Consider the following 23,040-nt stretch of genomic DNA (forward strand, 5'->3'; position numbering starts at 1 on the left):
TCTGATATATGTCAGTACATTAAAGTTTAAAAATAAAGTAAAAACAAAGTATTGTTAAATTTAAAAAAAAACACATTCAGTAATGGCGCGCACAACAATTTTTTTGCATCATTTATGATGAGTACGCTGTAAAAAAATGAAATAAACACGGCTTTTATTCACTTATTAATGTGGGGCACGAGGTGCGATGAATTTAACCTCCATGTTCCTCACATTAATAGTAATTAAAGAGGCTCGGTCACCAGATTTTGCAACCCCTATCTGCTATTGCAGCAGATAGGCGCTGCAATGTAGATTACAGTAACGTTTTTATTTTTTAAAAACAAGCATTTTTGGCCAAGTTATGACCATTTTTGTATTTATGCAAATGAGGCTTGCAAAAGTCCAAGTGGGTGTGTTTAAAAGTAAAAGTCCAAGTGGGCGTGTATTATGTGCGTACATCGGGGCGTTTTTACTACTTTTACTAGCTGGGCGTTCTGACGAGAAGCATCATCCACTTCTCTTCAGAACGCCCAGCTTCTGGCAGTGCAGACACTTCTCGAGAGATCACGCTGTGACGTCACTCACAGGTCCTGCATCGTGTCGGACGAGCGAGGACACATCGGCACCAGAGGCTACAGATGATTCTGCAGCAGCATCGGCGTTTGCAGGTAAGTCGATGTAGCTACTTACCTGCAAACGCTGATGCTGCTGCAGAATCAACTGTAGCCTCTGGTGCCGATGTGTCCTCGCTCGTCTGACACGATGCAGGACCTGGGGAAGTGACGTCACAGCGTGATCTGCCAGAAGCTGGGCGTTCTGAAGAGAAGTGGACGATACTTCTCGTCAGAACGCCCAGCTAGTAAAAGAAGTAAAAACGCCCTGATGTACGCACATAATACACGCCCAGTTGGACTTTTGCAAGCCTCATTTGCATAAATACAAAAATGGTCATAACTTAAAAATAAAAACGTTACTGTAATCTACATTGCAGCGCCTATCTGCTGCAATAGCAGATAGGGGTTGCAAAATCTGGTGACAGAGCCTCTTTAACCCCATCATGTACCTCGCACATTAACCCATTATGACTGAGAAACATGATGGGATTAATTACTATTAATTTGAGGCGCGTTCAAAATTCATCATCACACCACGCGCCTCACCTCAGAAAACGGAAGAATTTTTTTTTTATTACTGTTGCCAAAAGTATCGAAATTGGTATCGAAATCGCAATACTAAACGAAGTATCGGTATCGAAGTCCAAATTCTGGTATCGTGACATCCCTAGAAATGAATGGGTTCAGGGTGCGATCAGTGACAAAAATGGATAGCACCCTGAAGGAAAAAACTGAAGTGTGCATGAGGCCTAAGGCCTCGTGCACACTTACGTCACCGTTTTCACGGCCGCTTTTGACGGGTCCGTGAACCCGTTTTAGCGGCCGTGTGGTGTCCGTGTGCACTCCCGTGTGCACTCCGTGTTTCCGTTTCCGTGCGCCGAGCATGGTACTGTCCAGGGTGACAGTACCATGCTCGGCGCGCGGAAAATACAATTTTAATGTAATAAAAAAAATAAGTTCATACTTACATTCCTCCTGTCCGGCCTCCAGCGATGACGTTCAATCCATGTCGCCGCTGCAGCCAATCACAGGCTGCTGCGGCCTCGGCAGCCAATCACAGGCTGCCGTGGCCTCAGCAGCCAATCACAGGCTGCCGCGTCACAAAAGAAGGTCGGACTGGAGGAAGAAGAGGGACTCGTCACCAAGACAACGACCGGGTACGTATGAAATGCTTTTTATTTTATTTTTAATCAGCAGCCTCTTTTCTCTATCAGTTATTGATAGAGACAAGTGGCTGCCGATTAGTGTCATATTTTTCTAATGTTTTTCTGCCCACCCGGCGGTTGCTAGGCAACGGGTCCGTCACACACGGACGGCACACGGATGCCTTCCGTGTGCCTTCAGTTTTTTTGACGGCCCCATTGACTTGCATGGGCCTCACGGTCACGGATTCTCAGACCAAAGTAGGACACGCTCTACTTTGGAACGGAACGGAGCAACTGACCGTCAAAAAAACTGAAGTGCGCATGGCCCCATTGAAATTAATGGGGTCAGGGTGCTATCAGTGACAAAAACGGATAGCACCCTGAAGGAAAAAACTGAAGTGTGCATGAGGCTTAAGGCTATGTTCACACGGGGTATTTTGCCGAGTTTTTTGACGCGGAAACCGCGTCGCAAAACTTGGCAGAAACGGCCCGAGAACGCCTCCCATTGATTTCAAAACTGCCTCGCGGGAAAAAGAAGCGACATGCCCTATCTTCGGGCGCTTCCGCCTCTGACCTCCCATTGACTTCAATGGGAGGCAGGAGAAAGCGTACTTCTCGCTGTTTTATGCCCGCGGCGCTCAATGGCCGCGGGCGAAAAACGGCGCGAAAATCGGCGTGCAGGGAGAGGAATATCTGCCTCAAAGTTCCAAACGGAATTTTGAGGCAGATATTCCTCCCCCAAAATACTCCGTGTGAACATAGCCTTACAGTTCTGTCTATGCTGCTGAAATGATGGGCTCCAACCACTGGAAATTTGTTTTCTCGGTCCAATTTTTATCATTATTACTGAAGGCTGTGATTGGCTATTACATTAGATATCAGACAAATCACACACGTGCAGCAATGTACATGAGCGACATTTGCAACAGTGTAAGGGTATGTTCACAGGCAAAATCAAAAACGTCTGAAAATACGGAGTGAAAACAGCTCCTGATTTTCAGAAGTTTTTTGAGCAACTTGCGATTTTCACGGCCGTTTTTGGAGCTGTTTTTCTATAGAGTCTATGAAAAACGGCTCCAAAAATGGCCCAAGAAGTGACCTGCACTTCTTTTTCGCGGCCGTTTTTTTACGCGGTTGTTTTTCAAAACGGTCACGTAAAAAAACGGTCCGTCGGAACAGAACGCCTTTTTTCCCATTAAAAATCAATGGGCTGATGTTTGGGGGGCGTTCTGCTTCCGATTTTTCGGACGTTTTTCGGGCGTTTATGGCCCGAAAAACGGCCAAAAATAGGCCGTGAACATACGCTAACTGTGTTCTACATGGGAAATCATTCCATATAAAGTATTATGCCCCTATGTTTCCAGTTAGTAAAGAAAATGAGAACGCAGCTTGGATGTTAGGTAAAAAGTCCTGTCTATGGCAGCTTAATAGAATTTAACAAGATGATAGAAGACGACGAGTGAAGAACTTATATTTAACGAAATCCTCCACAAATGAGATACTCTGGGGAAGATTTATCAAAACTGGTGCAAAAGAAAAGTAAAGCAGTTGTCTATGGCAACCAATTAGGTTGCTGCTTTCATTTTCTAAAGGGCCTTTGAAAAATGAGAGGTAATCCGATTGGTTGCTATGGGCAACTACAAAAAAAATTCTTGGAACCACTTTCCCCCTTTACCAAATCTTAAGCTGCAGTGTTTTAAAATAACAAAACAAAAAAAACTTTACTTACCTCATACTCTTCGCTCCTGTGATGGTGGCCATCTCTTCTGTAAAATGCAAGGGTCGTGTAAGCAATACCCACTAGCAGCACTTCTTAATACAGAACGTGCTCACATTGGATTCCACAAGGGAACAGAGATCCAGTGGTCACCTCATCACTAGTTGGTCGCCTGAACCTATTTGGGCACTACCTAGCAAGTCTGGCGCTTCCCAACATTATCAATGAGCGAGTCGGGAAATAATCACCATGACTTTTACAAATGTCTAATGTTACGGGTAAATTTGGGGGTAATTGTCGATAAACCCTGTTAGTTTTCTCGTAACATCTCCTGAAAGTGTGAAGATTCCTGAAGAGGCCTAGAAAGTCATGTCCCACATGATGCCATGGAGGTCATATGCTGTTCTTCGTATTCAGAGTACAATAATAAAAGTCTGGGAACGAACATTAATACATACCAAGCGATCTGCCGAAAACACAAAATCTCCTCGACTTGTGGTCCTGTAAAGGAGAAGAAAGAACTTGTAACATACAATTGCCTCAAGATCAAGCACTCAATGGAAAATAATATTGTATGTGCTCACATAGGCAAAGACAGCGCCATAGTAGGGATGCACGGTGCATCGAAACTTCGATACTGTTTCGATACTGTGCATCCCTAAACGGTTCGATACCGCTATTTCCTGTATTTCGATACTGAGCTGCGCAGCCGCACAGCTCAGTATAGTAACACATGAATGTATGGGAGCGCGGCTGCGGCTGTGTAATTCAGCCACAGCCCCGCTCCTGAGTCATGATAAGTTTGCGGGGTCAGGATGATGCGATGCGGCCAGCGCTGCACTAATGAGCGGCGGCACTGAAGACAGAACATGGCGGGCGCACTGCAAAACACCCCCATGTTCTGTCCTCAGTGCCTGAACTGCCGCTCATTAGTGCAGCGCCGGCCGCACCTCCTCATGCTGACCGCGCGCGCACTTCCTGTCAGGAGCGGGGCAATGGTTGTATTACACAGCCGCAGCCCCGCTCTATAACGGCGGAGATCAGAGAAACCTCTCATCTCCGCCGCTATTCCCCTGAATGCTGCGATCACAGCTGACTGCAGCATTCAAGGGAAAGTGAGAAGGGGGGATGCCCCTGGATCGCGTCACAGGGAATTCCTGTGACGCGATCGAGGGCCATACCATATATGGGCAGACAGCCCTGGGTCTATTGACAGACCCCAGGGCTGTCTTACCATATTTCATGTTGTTAGGACATACCCAAGTATGTCCTAACAACAGCCTGTGTGCTATCTGTCCACAGGCTAATGTACTGGCACATATCTGATATATGTCTGTGCTATCCGTCCACAGGCTAATGTACTGGCACATATCTGATATATGTCTGTGCTATCCGTCCACAGGCTAATGTACTGGCACATATCTGATATATGTCTGTGCTATCCGTCCACAGGCTAATGTACTGGCATATATCTGATATATGTCTGTGCTATCCGTCCACAGGCTAATGTACTGGCACATATCTGATATATGTCTGTGCTATCCGTCCACAGGCTAATGTACTGGCACATATCTGATATATGTCTGTGCTATCCGTCCACAGGCTAATGTACTGGCATATATCTGATATATGTCTGTGCTATCCGTCCACAGGCTAATGTACTGGCACATATCTGATATATGTCAGTACATTAAAGTTTAAAAATAAAGTAAAAACAAAGTATTGTTAAAATTTTAAAAAAATACACCTTCACCTTTTTTACAATAAACATTAAAATAAGTCTCAATACATAAAATATACACATTCAGTAATGGCGCACAACAATTTTTTTTGCATCATTTATGATGTGTACGCTGTAAAAAAATGAAATAAACACGGCTTTCATTCACTTATTAATGTGAGGCGCGAGGTGCGATGAATTTACCCTCCATGTTCCTCACATTAATAGTAATTAACCCCATCATGTACCTCGCACATTAACCCAATATGACTGAGAAACATGATGGGATTAATTACTATTAATGTGAGGCGCGTTCAAAATTCATCACACGTCGCGCCTCACATCAGAAAACGGAAGATTTTTCTTTTTTATTACTGTTGGCAAAAGTATCGAAATTGGTATCGAAATCGCAATACTAAACGAAGTATCGGTATCGAAGTCCAAATTCTGGTATCGTGACATCCCTACGCCATAGTACTGGACTATGGTAAATGTACATATGGCCATGATAGGGCTCCTAGTCTAGTGCATGGGGACTTTTCTGTACATGTGCCTGTGAATTCATATGGAGGTATTTTCAGTAGTTTTACGAAGAATCCAACTGAAAAATATTGCGGCCTACTACACAAGAGCTATTCTCCTCTAGGAGGCACAGCCGAGTCCGTACAGCAATGCTGGAGGGGTTCGGTCCCCATCGGGTGCTATACCTATGGAAATACTCTCCCCTATTATTCTTTAACCGCTTCCCATCATAACACTGCCACTTTCTATTAGGATGTGAATAGGCATCTACTTGTTCCCCAAACTCAGTGGTTCTGGTGTACTCCCTTTCCTAGACTGCTCACTTATAGCTTTTGCAATGCGTCGATTGGATAGAAGGGATGCTGGTACTTCATAGTGTCGTTTCTGTGTGACTCGGCAGGAGTTTATCAGATTATAAGGCAGAGATTACAAATAAAATAAATGGACATGTAATGCGAGAGTAAACATTCCCCTATTCCTAAATAACAGGTTGGAAGTGATCTGCTGTTCTCCTTCTACAAGGGGAGACACATTCATGGAGCAAGAATCCAGTGACAACAGCAGCTTCAATACATTCACAGACAACCAAATGACAATGCAGGAGGTGTGACGTTACAATGTGCGTGTCCTTCTGGTAAATTCAGTTAACCATCTGGAATCAGAGCTAATTTAAATGGACACTAACTTTTCAAACAACTTATGCTGATCTAATAGTATACCCGATATAGATTAACTTTGTAACTTACTTACTGTTAAAATGTGACTGTTTTAGCCATGCAAATTCTGCGTGAAGTTACTGCCACTAGGTGTCTGCCTTTCTGTAATCTGCTCTCCATTCCCTGTTGTCAAGCAAAGCCCGTCCTTAGACTACAGGAAGTGAAGGTGTGTCTCTTCAATAGAAGTCTATGGAGAGGGGAGGAGCAAAGTAAAAAAGATAGCCAGATGTGCTGTAGCTTCTGGTAAGTTATATGTCACCCCAGTGCTGGATTCTTAGCTACATTCCTCATTACTGCTGTATAATGTCCTCCATGCAGCTGCAGCTTTATATATATATATATATATATATATATATATACACACACACATATATATAAAAGATAGTAAGGCAGGTAGGAGCAGCACAAGCGCAAATTACCAAATAAATGGTCAGTGCTAAGCTTCAAATGATAGGAGTGACTTCTCCCCATATGATGTATAACAAAAAGAGCCAAATGCGCATTTGTTGGGTGAATAAACATCACTTTTTCCGTGAGTGCTGCGTGTGTGTGTGTGCGTGTTTTTTAGGCCTCATTTACACGAGCGTGTGCATTTAGCGCACGCAAAAAAACGCAGCGTTTTGCGTGCGCAAAAGGCACTTGACAGCTCCGTGTGTCATCAGTGTATGATGCGCGGCTGCGTGATTTTCGCGCAGCCGCCATCATAGAGATGAGGCTAGTCTACGTCAGTCACTGTCCAGGGTGCTGAAAGAGTTAACTGATCGGCAGTAACTCTTTCAGCACCCTCGACAGTGAATTCCGATCACAATATACACCAACCTGTGAATAAAAAAAAAGACGTTCATACTTACCAAGAACTTCCTGCTTCCTCCAGTCCGGTCTCCCGGCCGTTGCCTTGGTGATGCGTCCCTCTCTTGACATCCGCCCCCACCTACCTGGATGACGCGGCAGTCCATGTGACCGCTGCAGCCTGTGCTTGGCCTGTGATTGGCTGCAGCGGTCACTTGGACTGAATTGTCATCCCGGGAGGTCAGACTGGAGGAAGAAGCCAGGAGTTATCGGTAAGTCAGAACTTCTTTCTTTTTTTACACGTTCATGTATATTGTGATCGGAAGTCACTGTCCAGGGTGCTGAACCAGTTTAACTCTTTCAGCACCCTGGACAGTGACTGTCTCCTGACATCGCGTACCGGAAAATTTTTTGCCGGGTTCGGTCAAAACGAGTTTGGCCGAACCCGGTGAAGTTCGGTTCGCTCATCTCTAAGACACTCCGTTTGAATGTTTGTAAACAGAAAAGCACGTGGTGCTTTTCTGTTTACATTCAGAGTTTGACAGCTCTTGCGCGAATCACGCAGTTTGTACGGAAGTGCTTCCGTGCGACCTTCGTGGTTTTCACGCACCCATTGACTTCAATAGGTGCGTGATGCGCGAAAAACGCAGAAATTTAGAACATGTCGTGAGTTTTTTTCAGCACTCACGCTGTGACTGTCTGCATGACCCCATAGACTTGTATAGGTCCGTGCGACCCGCGTGAAAAGCACGCGCGTCGCACGGACGTATATCACGTTCGTGTAAATGAGGCCTTAGAGATAAGAGAGCAGGATTCTCCTCTTCTTTATGTGCGGTGTATTGAACACATCATAGCAGTTAGGCTCCACCCACTAGCTCAGGCACAATTAGGGTATGTGCACACACACTAATTACGTCCGTAATTGACGGACGTATTTCGGCCGCAAGTAGTGGACCGAACACACTGCAGGGAGCCGGGCTCCTAGCATCATACTTATGTACGATGCTAGGAGTCCCTGCCTCTCCGTGGAACTACTGTCCCGTACTGAAAACATGATTACACTACGGGACAGTTGTCCTGCAGCGAGGCAGGGACTCCTAGCATCGTACATAAGTATGATGCTAGGAGCCCGGCTCCCTGCACTGTGTTCGGTCCGGGACTTGCGGCCGAAATACGTCCGTCAATTACGGACGTAATTAGTGTGTGTGCACATACCCTTAGGGTATGTTCACACGCTGAGCCAAAAACGTCTGAAAATACGGAGCTGTTTTCAAGGGAAAACAGCACCTGATTTTCAGACGTTTTTTGAGCAACTCACGTTTTTCGCAGCGTTTTTTGCGCCGTTTTCGGAGCTGTTTTCAATAGAGTCTATGAGAAAACGGCTCCAAAAACGTCCCAAGAAGTGTCCTGCACTTCTTTTGACGAGGCTGTAATTTTACGCGTCGTCTTTTGACAGCTGTCAAACGACGACGCGTAAATTACAGGTCGTCGGCACAGTACGTCGGCAAACCCATTAAAATGAATGGGCAGATGTTTGCCGACGTATTGGAGCCGTATTTTCAGGCGTAAATCGAGGCATAATACGCCTCGTTTACGCCTGAAAATAGGTCGTGTGAACCCAGCCTAAAGCTCTAGAAATAGAGCGTGCTGTTGGGAAGACTGCTAAAATGCACAATACAAGTCATATAATGGCCAGAAATAGTGTTATTCCTGATGCACACACATACGACAGCTTATTTTGAAAAGTCACCTAAAAAAAGACAGGCATGCTTTAAGGCTACATTCACATGACATGTAGATAGTGCCACATATAAAGTGCCAGTGCCCACATACAAAGTGGAATAGTGCCCACATATAAAGTGCCAGTGCCCATTGTAGATAGTGCCACAGAGCCCACAAATTGCCATGGTGCCCATTTAGATAGCGCCAGTGTCCCCTGTAGATAGCGCTACACCCCCATTATATAGCGCTGCACCCCCCCCCCTTGTTGATTGCGCCACTGTAGGAGCGGAATCCACTGACGTCTCTGTCCATATATGCACAGCGACGTCAGGAGGGCGGAATCCCTTGCCAGAGCGAGCCGGGGATTCCGCTCATAGACGGAGCCCCTGACATCCCTGTCCATATATGGACAGTGACGTCAGGAGACTGGAATTCCGTTCCAGGAATAAACCCTTGACGTCACTGTCCATATATGGATAGTGACGCTGGGGCTTCTCCAGGAGCAGAATCCCCTGCTAAAGCGGGGTCTGGCCACCGGGGATTGCGCTCCTACAGGGAGCTAGAATGGCGCTATCTACGGGGGATGGAGGGGTTTGCTACCTTCAGGCAGGGGGTTGCTATCTACATGGAGGGGAGCTATCTATAAGACTCGAGTCCCCGGCCAGAGATCTTGCGATGCTCTGGCCAGGGATTCCATTGTTGAAAGTCCTGACTTCACTGTCCTTATATGGACAGTAATGTCAAGGGCTTCCCCAGGCTCAGCACTCAAAGTAGCGCTGTGTGCGGGGAGTCCTCAGCCAGGATCAGTTTTTACCGGCCGTTACAAGGATGGTTTCCTGAAAAACGGCCCGGCCGGTAAAAACTGATCCATTGACTTCTATGGGAGCATGTCAGATTTTTTGACGCCCAATATTCACGGGCCATTAAAAAAACAGCCATGTGAATACACCCATAGAACTTCATTTTTCTGAAAACGGCCATGTAACGCTACACTTAGCATACATTTTATTAAAAATTATTTTTACTTCTTGATACACACCTGTTTTGTATCTTGTATACTTAGCAGGTGTTTATAGCACTGAAGCCTGTAGCCATCAGGTCAGCGGGACTGACGGCTTCATTGTCAGCGAGTCCTGCGGATCTTCGACATGCAGGATTGAACTGTTACCGATCATATCTAAGTTCATAACCCGCTGTCACTAAACCCGTCATTGCCGCTGACCTGACATCTACAGGTTTTAGCGCTAGATACATGTGCTCTCTATACAGGATACAAAACAGCTGTATCTGGAAAAAGTTAAAATAACTTTTAATAAAAAGTATTTTGAAAGTTGAACCAAACGCACTGATAGACATTTTTATTAAAAAAAAAAAAACGATTTCAAAAGGTAAGCATCAGGCATGACAGATACATATTCCAAGTCAGATGCCTTCATTTACTGCCACTCCCTGCCTATCCCCAGAGGTATTGCAAGACAGATGTGTGTTGGTACCAATCCTGGGACCCAAGGTACAGGCCCCACCAGCCCCCACTCAGCCTGTCCCCAGTTTCTATGTGATGTAATGTGAGGTGCTGCTAAGCTGCTTTTCCAGTTCTCAAAGTGCCAATCTAGATTGAGGCTCGTATATGTGGTTGCCTGGCGGTAGATCTCTACCAACTACTCAGCTGAAGACAACGCCGAACATCACAGTATTCCCCATTTCTGTATTATTTATTAGATTTTAGTAAACAATAAATACATTTAGGCAGAGATACCTATTGTTTCACAGAAGCTTTCCCATCCGCAGCCCCCAAGATTGTCCGGTTTCAGCAAATTTATTTTATCAGGATTAATTCTTCACGGTTTTCAAGATCTCTGCTTCCAGTGGATAAAATGCTTTCCACGGTCATGTGCTGGACACACAGGTGCTGGGATCGTTACAGTATGTGTATCATAGCGGTGTCTTCTAGCGATCCCCGCACCTGCGCGTCCATCACATGACCATGGACAGAATGTTATCCACTGGAAGTAAACAATCAATGTTCTGACTGAATAATAAGAAGAGATCTTGAAAACGTGAGGAATACAGAAAGTATAAAAGGAAAATGTTATAACTTAATTATAGAAAAAAAATAAAATAACACTCATTTGCCGAAACCTGACAAATTTATTAAAAGAGAAATTGAACATAAGGTCATGTCACTTGGCAGTCCTAGATGTTCAGTAATGTAATCTCCTCCAATAACACGGTGACATTTCAGAAATTCATTACCGGCTTCCCCATCAGAAAAATATTAAAGCCCCATTTCTACCTAGAGATGGTTTATAACTGGTAACCAGCAGTCTATTGGCGCTGCCCATACACATTGTGCCCATTTTGACTGTGAAATGCTGTGCGGTATTAACTACAGCAGGTAATTGTCGGATAGAATAGGCTAGTCTGGCACCTTGGCACTTCTGAATGGTCAAGGGGGTGATCGCCCGCGTGTCAGATGTTTTCTATGTGATGTGCAGGCGCGGTCTACATGTGACAGGTCAGAATACAATGCAGGATGACGCCGCTGATGTTCCCATAGGAGCAGCACTGCCCACTATCACATCTCAGCCGCACTGCCTCATCACCTGTCCCGGATGATGGTCTGCAGCTCCCGGATCTGGTCATTCATGGGCAGCAGCTTGAGCTGAGGTCCCACAAGTTGCTGCTGATCATCGGACGCATCCACCTCAGGACTTCCACTGCCTTCGCTGTCCTTATCCGCCTCATTGCTGCTTCCGCTGCCATCGGCAAATCTTATGTGTCGGTGTGAGAGCTCCGGTGGCTGCTGCTCGCCCGGCATGACTTCCATGCACTCCGGCCTCACACTACACCTGGCAGCGTGCTCTACTGCTGCTGACACAAAGCAGCTCTCGCGAGGCTTCTCTGCCTCCATTCCAGTTGGTTGGCACTAATGTCAATCATACGCGTGAGCCGCCCCCCGCACGTCACTGTTAGCAAGTCGTATAAACTATTCAGAGAAAGTCATGCGGGCGGTAAAATGTGAAATTTTGACCCTAATTTCGTGCAGGAATGTCCCATTATAGTGTGCGGCCGGCTCCGTATAGCACGCAGGATAAACGCTCCTCATACAACCAGCTGCTTTACTATCCCCGACACCCAATGACGGGGGGCGGGGCTATCTGCTTGTGTGTGTCTGGCTTCCTGTCAAACGTGTACACTCTAGCAATTTGCTCTATGGTTCAGGAGGACTGAGAGTCTTCCAATCTTGCTGCAGACCCCGTGACCCAGGACATGGCGCTGCTCATGGTGCTTAGTGTGTCCCGGAGGAGACCGGTGTCACTATGGCAGCACAAGAGGACACTCAGCTCCTGGTCTCCAGGGGAGCGAAGGTACAAGACAAGCAGGTCCCGGACAAAGGGACAGCACAACCAGGTGAGCGGGACAGTGTAGTGGAGGACGAGAGCATGGGACGAGTCAGAGCCGAATGACAGTCAGGTGGGGAGATCGGGAAGTTGCTGAACTTCGGAACATGGAAGGATCTCCCAGCCTAAAGTACTCCGCTTATATAAGGGCAGCATATCCCCGAGCTGCTGTCAGTCACCTGTATGTATATATATATATATATATATATATATATATATACCTGTCTGGTCACTGCAGAGATGAGAGGTGAAGTAATGATCGGGCCAGACATTGGTCTGGACTTCCTGTCATTATCCTATTGGAGAACAGTACAGTCCACCTCTCTCCAGTCTAAAGTGGCTGATAACAGGGAACAGTAGATTGCATTCAACTACACTGTCAATGCAGCCAAAGACTGGAGATCAGTGAACCTGAAGCAGAAGTAATCGTACATAACACATGACTGGAGGAGAATGTACTCCTTGCTGCGGTGTGTGGACACTGATAAGGCTGCGTTCACATATATCAGTTGCATCAGTTTTTTTTGTCGAGTATTTACAACTGATGCAAAAATGGATCATTTGCCATCAGGATTTTTCTCGTTTGTTTTTTTACTACAAAAACCATTAGTTGTCATCAGTTTTTACCACAATGGTCCACCAAAAAGGTATTCTAGGGTCTGAAAATGTGCCAATGTGATCAGAGTGGTGCATAGTTTGTGATAGATTGGATACATGATAGATTAGATACATGTTGTGTACTTGTCATTTCACAAAACTTCAGATGAGATCCTGGCATGTCCAGAAGTTTTTTTTTGTTGGGGTCAAAGCAACAGGGCAGAAACCTCTCTGATCGGCTTTGTTTGGCTCTCGTGGGAGAGGAAGCCGAGCCGTGTATGGGCTCATAGAAAGCCTAGGAGTCCAAACACAGCCGAAACAGCACCGCGTTCTGCTGAGTGCTTCTGCCCCTTTATTTCAGTGAGCCGGCAGCAGGTGCCTTCTGGGCTCTCCCTCTCACCCGGCGTTGCAGACGCTCCTGGACTGCAGTCCCTGACCAGAGCAATGCCGAAGCTCTGGTAAGGGACTCTGCTCCTAGAGGGAGGGACATATATGGACAGTGATGCCAGGAACTCCTCCACGAGCGGAATCGCGTTGGCAACGCTCTGGCCGGGGACTGGGGTCCAGAAGCGTCGGCAATGCCGGCCGAGAGGGAAAGCCCAGAAGGCAGCTGCTGTCCACTCACCTCAGAACTTCGAAACAACCTGCAAAAGGCGCCAAACAATAGCCCTGACTTCAGGGAGGAGCTCGTTTTTGGCGCCTTTAGAGCTACCCAATCCCACCCTGTATCACCTACCCACCCCACACCACGCCAGGATTTTGTAGCTTATTCTCCCACAGAAGGTGGAAGTGGCTGCACCCGGCGTTCATCCAGCAAACAATACTTTAAGATAGGATACAGCGCCGAACTTCCCGGGGAGCTGGACACAAAAATGCTGCAACATTACGTTTTTTAAACCGGCTCCTGCACAGGTTCGGCGCCGTACGGCGGCACAACATATGTCCCGTGTGCCAGAACAGATCCCATAGGGGTCCGTTCTGGCATCAGTTTGCCTCCGGCTTTTCTGCAACACGCTGGAGGGAACCTGACGTATAACAGACGTCTACTGAGAGAAGACGTCACGTTCTTGGCGGACCAGGCTGTTCTACGTTTTTTTCTCCTTGTCTTTCAAGAGACATTTTTTTGTACAGGGGCCGTCGTGGGAGGGAGGTTTTGACTTTGTACCAGTCAGGTCCAGAAGTATTTGGATAGTGACACAATTCTTAAGCTGATATTACACGGCCCGACAAGCAACGATCAATGAGACGGCTCGTTTGCTCCTTCCACAAAGAGCTATGTATGGGGACGAGTGCTCGCTACTCCGATCGCTCGTCCCCATACATTTGTGTCATGTCGGCAGCACGTCTGCCTGTGTATACAACAATATTAGTTTCAGTTTTTAAAACGATATGATCTGCTGATGGCTGATCGTTGCCCAGTTTGACAGGTCATTAGCCTCTGTACACTGACACAATGGATTTGAAACCAAGCACTGAAGATTCTAGAAGTGTATAGACTCCAAGCTTTAATTGAAGGGGTTTAACAAAAATTTAGCATTAAAGAGACTGTCACCAGTTTATTAATTCCCTATCTCCTAACTAATTTAATGGGCGCTCTGATGCTGATAACTACAGTGTGATTTTTTTTATTTTTTATTTTTTAAATATTATTTGCAAAGTTGTGAACATTTTTCTAAATATGCTAATGTGGCTGTAATCCCTGTGGGAACAAAACAGGAAACCCCTAGAAGTGACCCCATTTTGGAAACTACATCCCTCAAGGTATTAAGCTAGGGCACCATGTCACCATGTGTAGTGAGCATGTTAACCCCGCAGGTGTTTTGCAGAAATTAGTGTGTACTCAATGTTGCAGAGTGAAAATTGTATTTTTTCCATAGATATGCCAATATGTGGTACCCAGCTTGTGCCACCATAAGACAGTTCTCTAATTATTATGCTGTGTTTTCCGGTTTTAGAAACACCCTACATGTGGCCCTAATCTTTTGCCTGGACGATCTACAGGGCTCAGCAGTGAAAGAGTACCATGCGAAATTGAGGCCTAATTTGGCGATTTACACAGTATTGGTTCACAATTGCAGAGCTCTGATGTGAAGTAATAAAAGAAACCCCTGAGAAGTGACCCCATTATGGAAACTACACCCATCAAGGCATTTATTAAGGGGTGTAGTCAGCATTTTCACCCCACAGGGCTTTTCCATAAATGATTGCGCTGCGGATGGTGCAAAGTAAAAATCAAAATTTTTCCCTAGATATGCCATTACAGTGGCAAATATATTGTGCCACTGGGGAGACACACCCCAAAAATTGTTAAAAGGGTTCTCCCGGCTATAGCGATGCCATGTATGTATACCATGAAGTAAACTGCTGTTTGGGCACGCTGTAGGGTTCAGAGGGGAGGGAGCGCCATTTGGCTTTTGGAGTGTGGATTTTGCTTGGTAGCAGTTTTTTTTTTTTTAGTATTCCTGGTTTTTCAACTTATAATGTGGGGGCATATATAAGCTGGGCAGAGTACATCAGGGGCATAGTCAGGTGGTATAATAATGGGGTAAAAAAGAAAGCGTAAAATAATCCATAGATATTTTGCTGTGAAGCAATCCTTTATGCTCAGGTCGGTGTCGCACTGATAAATGTCCTTTCTTATCCCCCCTTTGGTCCACACTCCACCTTTGCAGGTTGGGGAATTTTGCTGGGAAAGTGTTGTGCTGGTATAATACGGGCACCTTCGCTTCCAGCAGATATGTTTGGGCCCTAACGTTCCTGGTTCCCCAATTTTAGGGCCTTGATAATTCGAAGAAATGTTCCCCTCGGCCTGCACAGTTGCATATTTTTTCCTTCCTGGCTTATTGCAGCCTTAATTAATTTTATTTTACTAATAGACGTAGTGGTAGGAGGACTGTTTTTTTTTTTGCGGGACGAGCTGTAGTTTTTATTCGTACCATTTTGGGGTACATGGGACTTTTTGATCTCTTATCCTATTTTTTGGGAGGCAAGGTGATCAAAAAACAGCAATTCTGGCATCGTTTTTTAGTTGTGTTTTTTTTTTATACACCGGTCACCATGCCTTATAAGTTATGCTACCTGTATTCTGTGGGTAAGTCCAATTTCGCTGATACCAAATGTATAGCACTTTTTAATGTTTTACAAATTTTTGCATAATAAAATTACTTTTGTAAAAATAATGTATTTTTTTCTGTCGCCAAGTTGTGAGAACCATAACGTTTGAATTTTTTAGTTGACGGAGCTGTATGAGGGCTTGTTCTTTGCGAGATGAGCTATAGTTTTTATAGGTACCATTTTTAGATACATGTGACTTTCTGATCACTTTTTATTCCAATATTTGTAGGGCAAAGTGACCAACAAACAGAAATCCTGGTATCGTTTTTTACAGGGTTTTTTTTTACGCCGGTCACCGCGTGGAATGAATAACATAATATTTTATAGTTCAGGCCGTTACGGACGCAGCGATACCAAATGTGTATGGTTTATTTTTTGCAATGATAAAGGACTTGATAAGGGAAAAGGGCGTTTGTGTTTCATTTTATTACTTGAAACTTTTATTATATGCTTTTATAACTTTTTTTTCACTTTTTTTTTTTTTAGTCCCACTAGGGGATTTAAAGGTCCAACTGTCTGATTTTTTTTTATTCTAATACATTGCACTACCTGTGTAGTGCAATGTATTAGATCTGTCAGTCATTCATTGACAGCAAGCCGATTAGGCTTCGCCTCCTGGTGGGGCATATTCAGCTTCCGTAATGCCAGAGGAGGAGACCATTGTTAGGCCTCCTGTTGCCATAGCAGCAGTTGGCAGCCCTGATTGCAAGGCAGGTCTGCCGATCTGCTAGCAACCTCTAAGATGCAGCGATCGTTTTTGAGGTTAATGGCAGGGATTGGAGCTAGTTCCGGTTCCTGCCATTACAGGTGGATGTCAGCTGTAACATACAGCTGACACCCACCAGTGATTACGCTGGCTCAGCTCCTGAGCCGGCGCCATCAGCTATGGAAGCCTTTCAGGCCCCGCCTGAACGACTTCCGTGCCAGCCAGAAAGGCAGTCCAGTATGAGGCTTCCGGTGGCCATTGCAGCCACCGGAACCCTGGCCATTTCATGACCGGGGGGCCGATGAGCTGCAAACACCTTAAATGTAGCGATCGCTGTTGACCGCTGCATTTAAAGGGTTAATGGCGTGGATCTAAGCTCATTTCGGACCCCGCCAATACAGCCGGATATCAGCTGTAATACACCGCTGACGTCCGGCGATGATGGCACCGACGCTGCTGAGCCGTCATGGAAAGCTAGTGCTTCCCACATTTTGCCGTATCCATATGGAAAATGTAGAGAAGGGGTTAAGACTGTACTAAATGAGGGCTTGTTTTTTGTGCAACAATCTGTAGTACTTAATGGCACCATTTAATGTACTGGGGGGAAAAAAATTGTGCGGTGAAATGGGCAAAAAACAGTAATTTAAGCCATTGTTTTGGTGGTTTGTTTTTACAGCGTCCATCAGGCGGTAAAAATTACATGTTCACTTTATTCTACGGGTTGATACAATTACGGCGATACCAAATTTATGGGATTTTCTATGTTTTACCACATTTACAAAAAATACTATTTTTTGAAAAAAAAAATAGTTTTGTGTCAAGAGCCATAACTTTTTTTAATTTTTTAATTAATTGAGCAATGTGAGGGCTTATTTTTTTGCGGGGTGAGTTGTAGTTTTTATTGGTACCATTTTGTTTTCGTTTTTACTTTTTAATATTAATATTTTTTTGGGAACATTTAACTTTAACTGTTTTTTTTTTCCTTTTTTATTAGTCCCCCTAGGACAGCGATCGTTGGCTCACTTACATGATATACTGCAATACTAATGTATTGTAGTATATCGTGTTTCTTAGAGTCTCCTCCAGCAGGGCTTCATAGGAGTACAGAGATGGCAGACCTGGGGGCCTTCATTAGACCCTTATGCTGACGTGACGACCATCTTCACCCCACGATTGCGTTGCGGGAGGGCCGATGGCACGTCACAGGGGGCCGCCCCATCTAAAGTGTTAGAATGAGGGGCGGCCCACTCTGACGTGCCATCGGGCCCCCACAATGAGATCGAGGGTTTAAGATGGTAGTCATGGCAGTCTGAGGGCCTAATGAAGGCCCTGGTCTACAATGTAAGGGATTAAATGGAAAGTGATCTTTGATTCCGCCCCGATCTAGTGAGGTGCCAGCTGTATTACACAGCCGTCACCCACTAAGTATGGAGCTCAGCCCCTAGGCCTTCTCCATACTTCCCCCTTAACGGCTGCCACGTACATGTACGAGGCATGTTGTTAAAGGGTTAAATCTGAAAGTCTACACTTCAATCACATTCTGATAGCTTTGGTTAAAATGTATTGCCCATTGACTTCCTTTTCAATAAAACATATACTGTGCAGTAGATGTTTTTTTTTTGTTTTTTTTGCGGGGGCCTTTTGTATTTGTAAGTCTAGTAAAGGCGAAAAAAGTGTCCATAGAAGTCTATGAATACCAGTGTGTATTCCGGGAGTATTTCCGTATGCTTAAGGTACACTGTTAACATGGTGTGAATAGAGCCTTACATAGTTTAAGCATCTTTTACTAAGCACCACAAAAAAAATATAAAATGTGGGCACCTAAGGCCAAGTTCCCACTCCGTGGCAAAAATCTGGCACACAGAACACCACACATAGTGAGCGCTGTGGATTTGAAAACTTGCATCATGCCCTAAATTCTGCACAGATTTCACCACAGCCTGTGATTGTTTTTACTTGTACTGGTTTTCAGTGGGGAATTCCTCACCAAGGATCCCCCGACAATTACTCCACATGTGACCTCGAAGGCCTTGTGATTGGCTCAGGAGAAAACGGTTGTCCTTTTGATGTTACTGTAGAGGACTTCATATGCACCAGAAATGTCAGCTGTCCTAGTTTTCAGTCTAGATGACAGCCCTGCATTCAGAAGATCGGCTCAATAATGTAATGCTCGGCTTTAGCTGTAAAGAAGGAATACATTGTAAATAGCCATTTATATATTAACTACAGAAATGGACCTATTAGACAAAAAAAACATTGTCTCCTCTCAAAATACGATTTAGTAAATTAAGTGGAACAGCCTAATGTTCTACTTCTCGGGACTTCAGCCACGTTATTACAAAAGAAGGAAATAACTCCCATGGATACATTATAGGGGCCTTGACTGACCATGTGTTTGGAGGATAATTGAGGAATAGCACAGTCTGTGATCCCGCTTTCACATCTCCATTTCTTTAGTAATAGTAAGCAGCAGGGGATCCTGGGCCAAAGCTTCTGAGATACATTGCTTGCTACAATAAAACAAATTTGATGCTTCCTGGTGGATGGCGGGCAGCAACTGTGAACATTGCGGTAAGACGCACTTCTCAAGGAGGAGGAGGACGATGTGAAGCAGCAGGAACGAAGGATGAGAGGACGAAACCGTTGCGCTCCTTCTCTACACATAAGAACTTGTTTACACTAGGCTGTATTTGGCGTCCATGTTCCTAAGTAAAGGAAAGATGGCTTCTGTCTCCGTTTTGCAAAAAAATATAGAGGAGAAAATAGACCCCCACAAGTGTGTCTCATATGTTATAGACCTATGGGACGAAACATGGCATTTTATAGAATGCTCAACTTCCTTATTTCTCCAAGAGGAAAGAGCCCCCCCTCCCCCCCCCCCCCTGTAGTGCCTTGAACCTTTTGAAGAGGAAGTTAGTGCTTGTATTACTTGGAAAAAGTCTCTTTATTGCTCCATGTGCCATATGCAAATGAGCTTTGGAGTATCCGGCAAAATGGGAAGTGTCTTCATTGTGAGCTGTAAACCCCTCCCCCAACTCCTCCCATCTGAAGGGATTGATGGCTCTGCTTCTCCGCTGCGTCATACGCTGTTCTCTTTAAATCTCCATCAATCGACTGCATAGAAGGGGGACGATGAAAGACACTTCCCAGTTTGCCGGACACTCCGAATCTCATTTTCACATGGTGCATGGAGGAATAAAATTTTTCAACTATTACAAGCAGTAATGTTGGCAATATATGTTTATTTTTTTGTTACCAGTCCTAGCGGTTTGAGGAGTTTCAAGTGCTGTCAGACTCCCTTTAAAATATACCATTTATTTAATTCACTTATTACATTACTTATAAAAAAAAATTTAAACGTTTTGGATTAACTTTTCTAGAAAAAATGTATCTGCAAATATGTTAAAGCAATTGTCCAACATTAGAAAATCCTCATTGGTTCCCGTACATACTAGGCCTCCATGAAGTTTCATCCATATTGATGTAGTATTGATTATCGATATCCGCAACAGTGATTGGATGTCAAGGCAACGTTTTGCAATAACACTGAGGTCTAGTGTATACACAGATCTGCCAGTGTGGGGCCAGAGCAGCATTTGAAGGAGTAACTGAACTTTCAGAAAAGTTTTGATCAGGTCATAAAGACATATTAGCACCTGCACCCCAACCAATCCAAATTTCTGAGACCCCCACCGTCACTGAAACGAAGGTGCAGAAGTGCTTAGCTGAGCGCTCTGCACCTTCTGCTGTCATCGGAGTTCCTTGTTAGGCTGAAGACGGCTCACATAGACAGTTAACTGGTCATTGTTATAGTAGAGTTGTTAAGGGCGATCCCACAACCTCGTGAGTGGTCAATCCAAATACACAAGGCCAAAAATGGCCTCTGTATTCAGCTGTCAACACCAGCAAGGAATTTGCAGGCTTATTATTGGAATTCCTTCTGTCTGTAATGTGGGCAATTCTAATAATGACATTATATTAGGTAATTACCCAAAGTGCAATTTTCCGGATCAAATGAAGTTTATGTCCCCCTCCCTGATTGAACAAGTGAAGATTATGTCCCCTTTTTTTAATAAAAGTTTTTTAAAAAGCTTCATTTTAGTATCTTGTCATTTTTTTTTATTACCTAAAATGGTGATGGTTTTTAAAACCCGAATGGAGCAAATGTTATGACAGGCAGATTCCTCTTTGAAATGTGACTTTTCTCCTCGAACAGCATTTATAACAACGTCAAACAAATTCCGTGAATTCCTGCCTGTGTCACACCCATTTAGAGATTATCCATTGACTTGTATGGGAGAGTTTTCTAGGCATGCTCTGTGACCGGTGTAGGAAGGGACAGGAGGGGAGCTGTGTCCGTCACCTATTGTCAATGGTGGATCATGTGTTATCTATATAGAGGTGGTCCCTTTCATTGTAATCCTGCATGTTATGATAACGAGATGACTGCTGAGAAGTGATCTCTACAGAACAGGAAGTGTCTATTGTGAGGATCAGTGGTCAGAGTGAAAACTAAGAAAATAACATGGAAAGAAAGAAACAAAAATTCTTAAAAAATGTTTAAAGAGACTCTGTCACCACATTATAAGTGCCCTGTCTCCTACATAAGGAGATTGGCGCTATAATGTAGGTGACAGCAGTGATTTTTATTTAGAAAAACAATCTATTTTTACCACTTTATGAGCGATTTTAGCTTTATGCTAATGAGTTTCTTAATGCCCAAGTGGGCATGTTTTTACTTTAAACCAAGTGGGCGTTGTACAGAGGAGTGTATGACCCTGACCAATCAGCATCATACACTTCTCTCCGTTCATTTACACTGCAGATAGAGATATAGCTATATCGCTATGTGCATCCACATAAACACACTATAACATTACTGCAGTGTCCTGACTATGAATATACATTACCTCCAGCCAGGACGTGATGTGTATTCAGAATCCTGTCACTTCTGTATCGTCTCTGTGATCTTTACAGCAAGGCAAACGTAATCTCGCGAGATTACGATGTAACCTGTCATTTTAAACGAGGTTACGTTTGCCTTGCTGGAAAGATGCAGAAGTGGTCAGGATTCTGAATACACACCACGTCCTGGCTGGAGGTAATGTATACTCATTGTCAGGACACTGCAGTAATGTTAGTGTGTGTTTATGTGGTAGCACATAGCGATATAACTATATCGCTATTGTTGTGTAAATGAACGGAGAGAAGTGTATGACTCTGATTGGTCAGCGTCCTACACTCTGAACAACGCCCACTTGGTCTAAAGTAAAAACACGCCCACTTGGGCATTAAGAAACTCATTAGCATAAAGCTAAAAATAGATCGTTTTTCTAAATAAAAAGCACTGCTGTCACCTACATTATAGCGCCAATCTCCTTATGTAGGAGATAGGGCACTTATAATGTGGTGACAGTCTCTTTAACCTAAAAACTTGATTTAAACAATAGGTCATCTTATGATTTTATATCCCCTTTAAAGAGGCTCTGTCACCACATTATGAGTGCCCTATCTCCTACATAATCAGATCAGCGCTGTAATGTAGTTAACAGTGGTTTTTATTTTGAAAAACGATCATTTTTTAGCAAGTTATGAGCAATTTTAGATTTGTGCTAATTAGTTTTTTAATAGACAACTGGGTGTGTTTTTACCTTTTTACCAAGTGGGTGTTGTAAAGAGAAGTGTATGACGCTGACCAATCGGCGTCATACACTTCTCTCCATTTATGTCCATTTGTACTCAGCACAGCGTGATCTCGTGAGATCACACTGTGCTGTCACATACACCCACATTAACTTTACTGAAGTGTCTTGAGAAGGAATAGACATCACCTCCAGCCAGGACGCGATGTCTATTCACACTCCCGACACTTCGGTAAAGTTTGTGTGGGACTTAATCACAGCACAGCGTGATCTTGTGAGATCACGCTGTGCTGTGTGAGTTATTGTTTACAATTCTTGAGTAAAAATATTTTATTTCTTTATCGAAATTTATTAGTTTCAAAACAAATATACAATAAAAATACAATTGCATATAAAACAAGTGACAGTTTAACTGAAACACATCAGTATAACACAGGTGAATACAATACGAATAGAGTATATATAATGTCAAAAAACAAGAAGTTTACATTGGTAGATGAAGCATAGAATGAAAATGTAAAAGGGAATTGGAAAAGGAGGGAGGACAGGTAAGGTAAGGAGGGAGGACCTCGACCGAAAACGCGTTAATCGCCAAAGACATTCCGGTGTTATCTTCGAGCCAACGAGAAAGTGCATCACTCTCTGTAAACAGA

At 44.3% G+C, this 23,040-nt stretch overlaps 2 protein-coding genes across 4 annotated transcripts in view; one reads left to right on the forward strand and one right to left on the reverse strand.

The window, feature by feature from the left end:
- Positions 1-12,085, reverse strand: part of UPRT (uracil phosphoribosyltransferase homolog) — an 88,366-nt gene extending 76,281 nt beyond the window's left edge. For 2 of the 3 annotated variants that reach the window (XR_012850339.1, XM_075835716.1), the window contains exons 1-2: positions 11,531-12,085; positions 3,917-3,959 (exon numbers count right to left, since the gene is read on the reverse strand). Coding sequence is in view for 2 of the 3 variants with exons in the window: in XM_075835716.1 (XP_075691831.1) it covers positions 3,917-3,959; positions 11,531-11,838 (351 nt within the window). In the remaining variant the exon portion in view is untranslated. The remainder of the gene's footprint in view (positions 1-3,916; positions 3,960-11,530) is intronic. The other variant, XM_075835715.1, reaches the window with a different exon arrangement.
- ABCB7 (ATP binding cassette subfamily B member 7) overlaps positions 11,989-23,040 on the forward strand; it is a 140,623-nt gene continuing 129,571 nt past the window's right edge. Inside the window, exon 1 of the mRNA XM_075835713.1 lies at positions 11,989-12,338. Within this exon, the coding sequence (XP_075691828.1) occupies positions 12,198-12,338 (141 nt within the window). The 5' untranslated portion in view covers positions 11,989-12,197. The remainder of the gene's footprint in view (positions 12,339-23,040) is intronic.

The sequence above is a fragment of the Rhinoderma darwinii genome, chromosome 8 (genome assembly GCF_050947455.1).
Source record: "Rhinoderma darwinii isolate aRhiDar2 chromosome 8, aRhiDar2.hap1, whole genome shotgun sequence".
NCBI classification, from domain to species: Eukaryota; Metazoa; Chordata; class Amphibia; order Anura; family Rhinodermatidae; genus Rhinoderma; species Rhinoderma darwinii.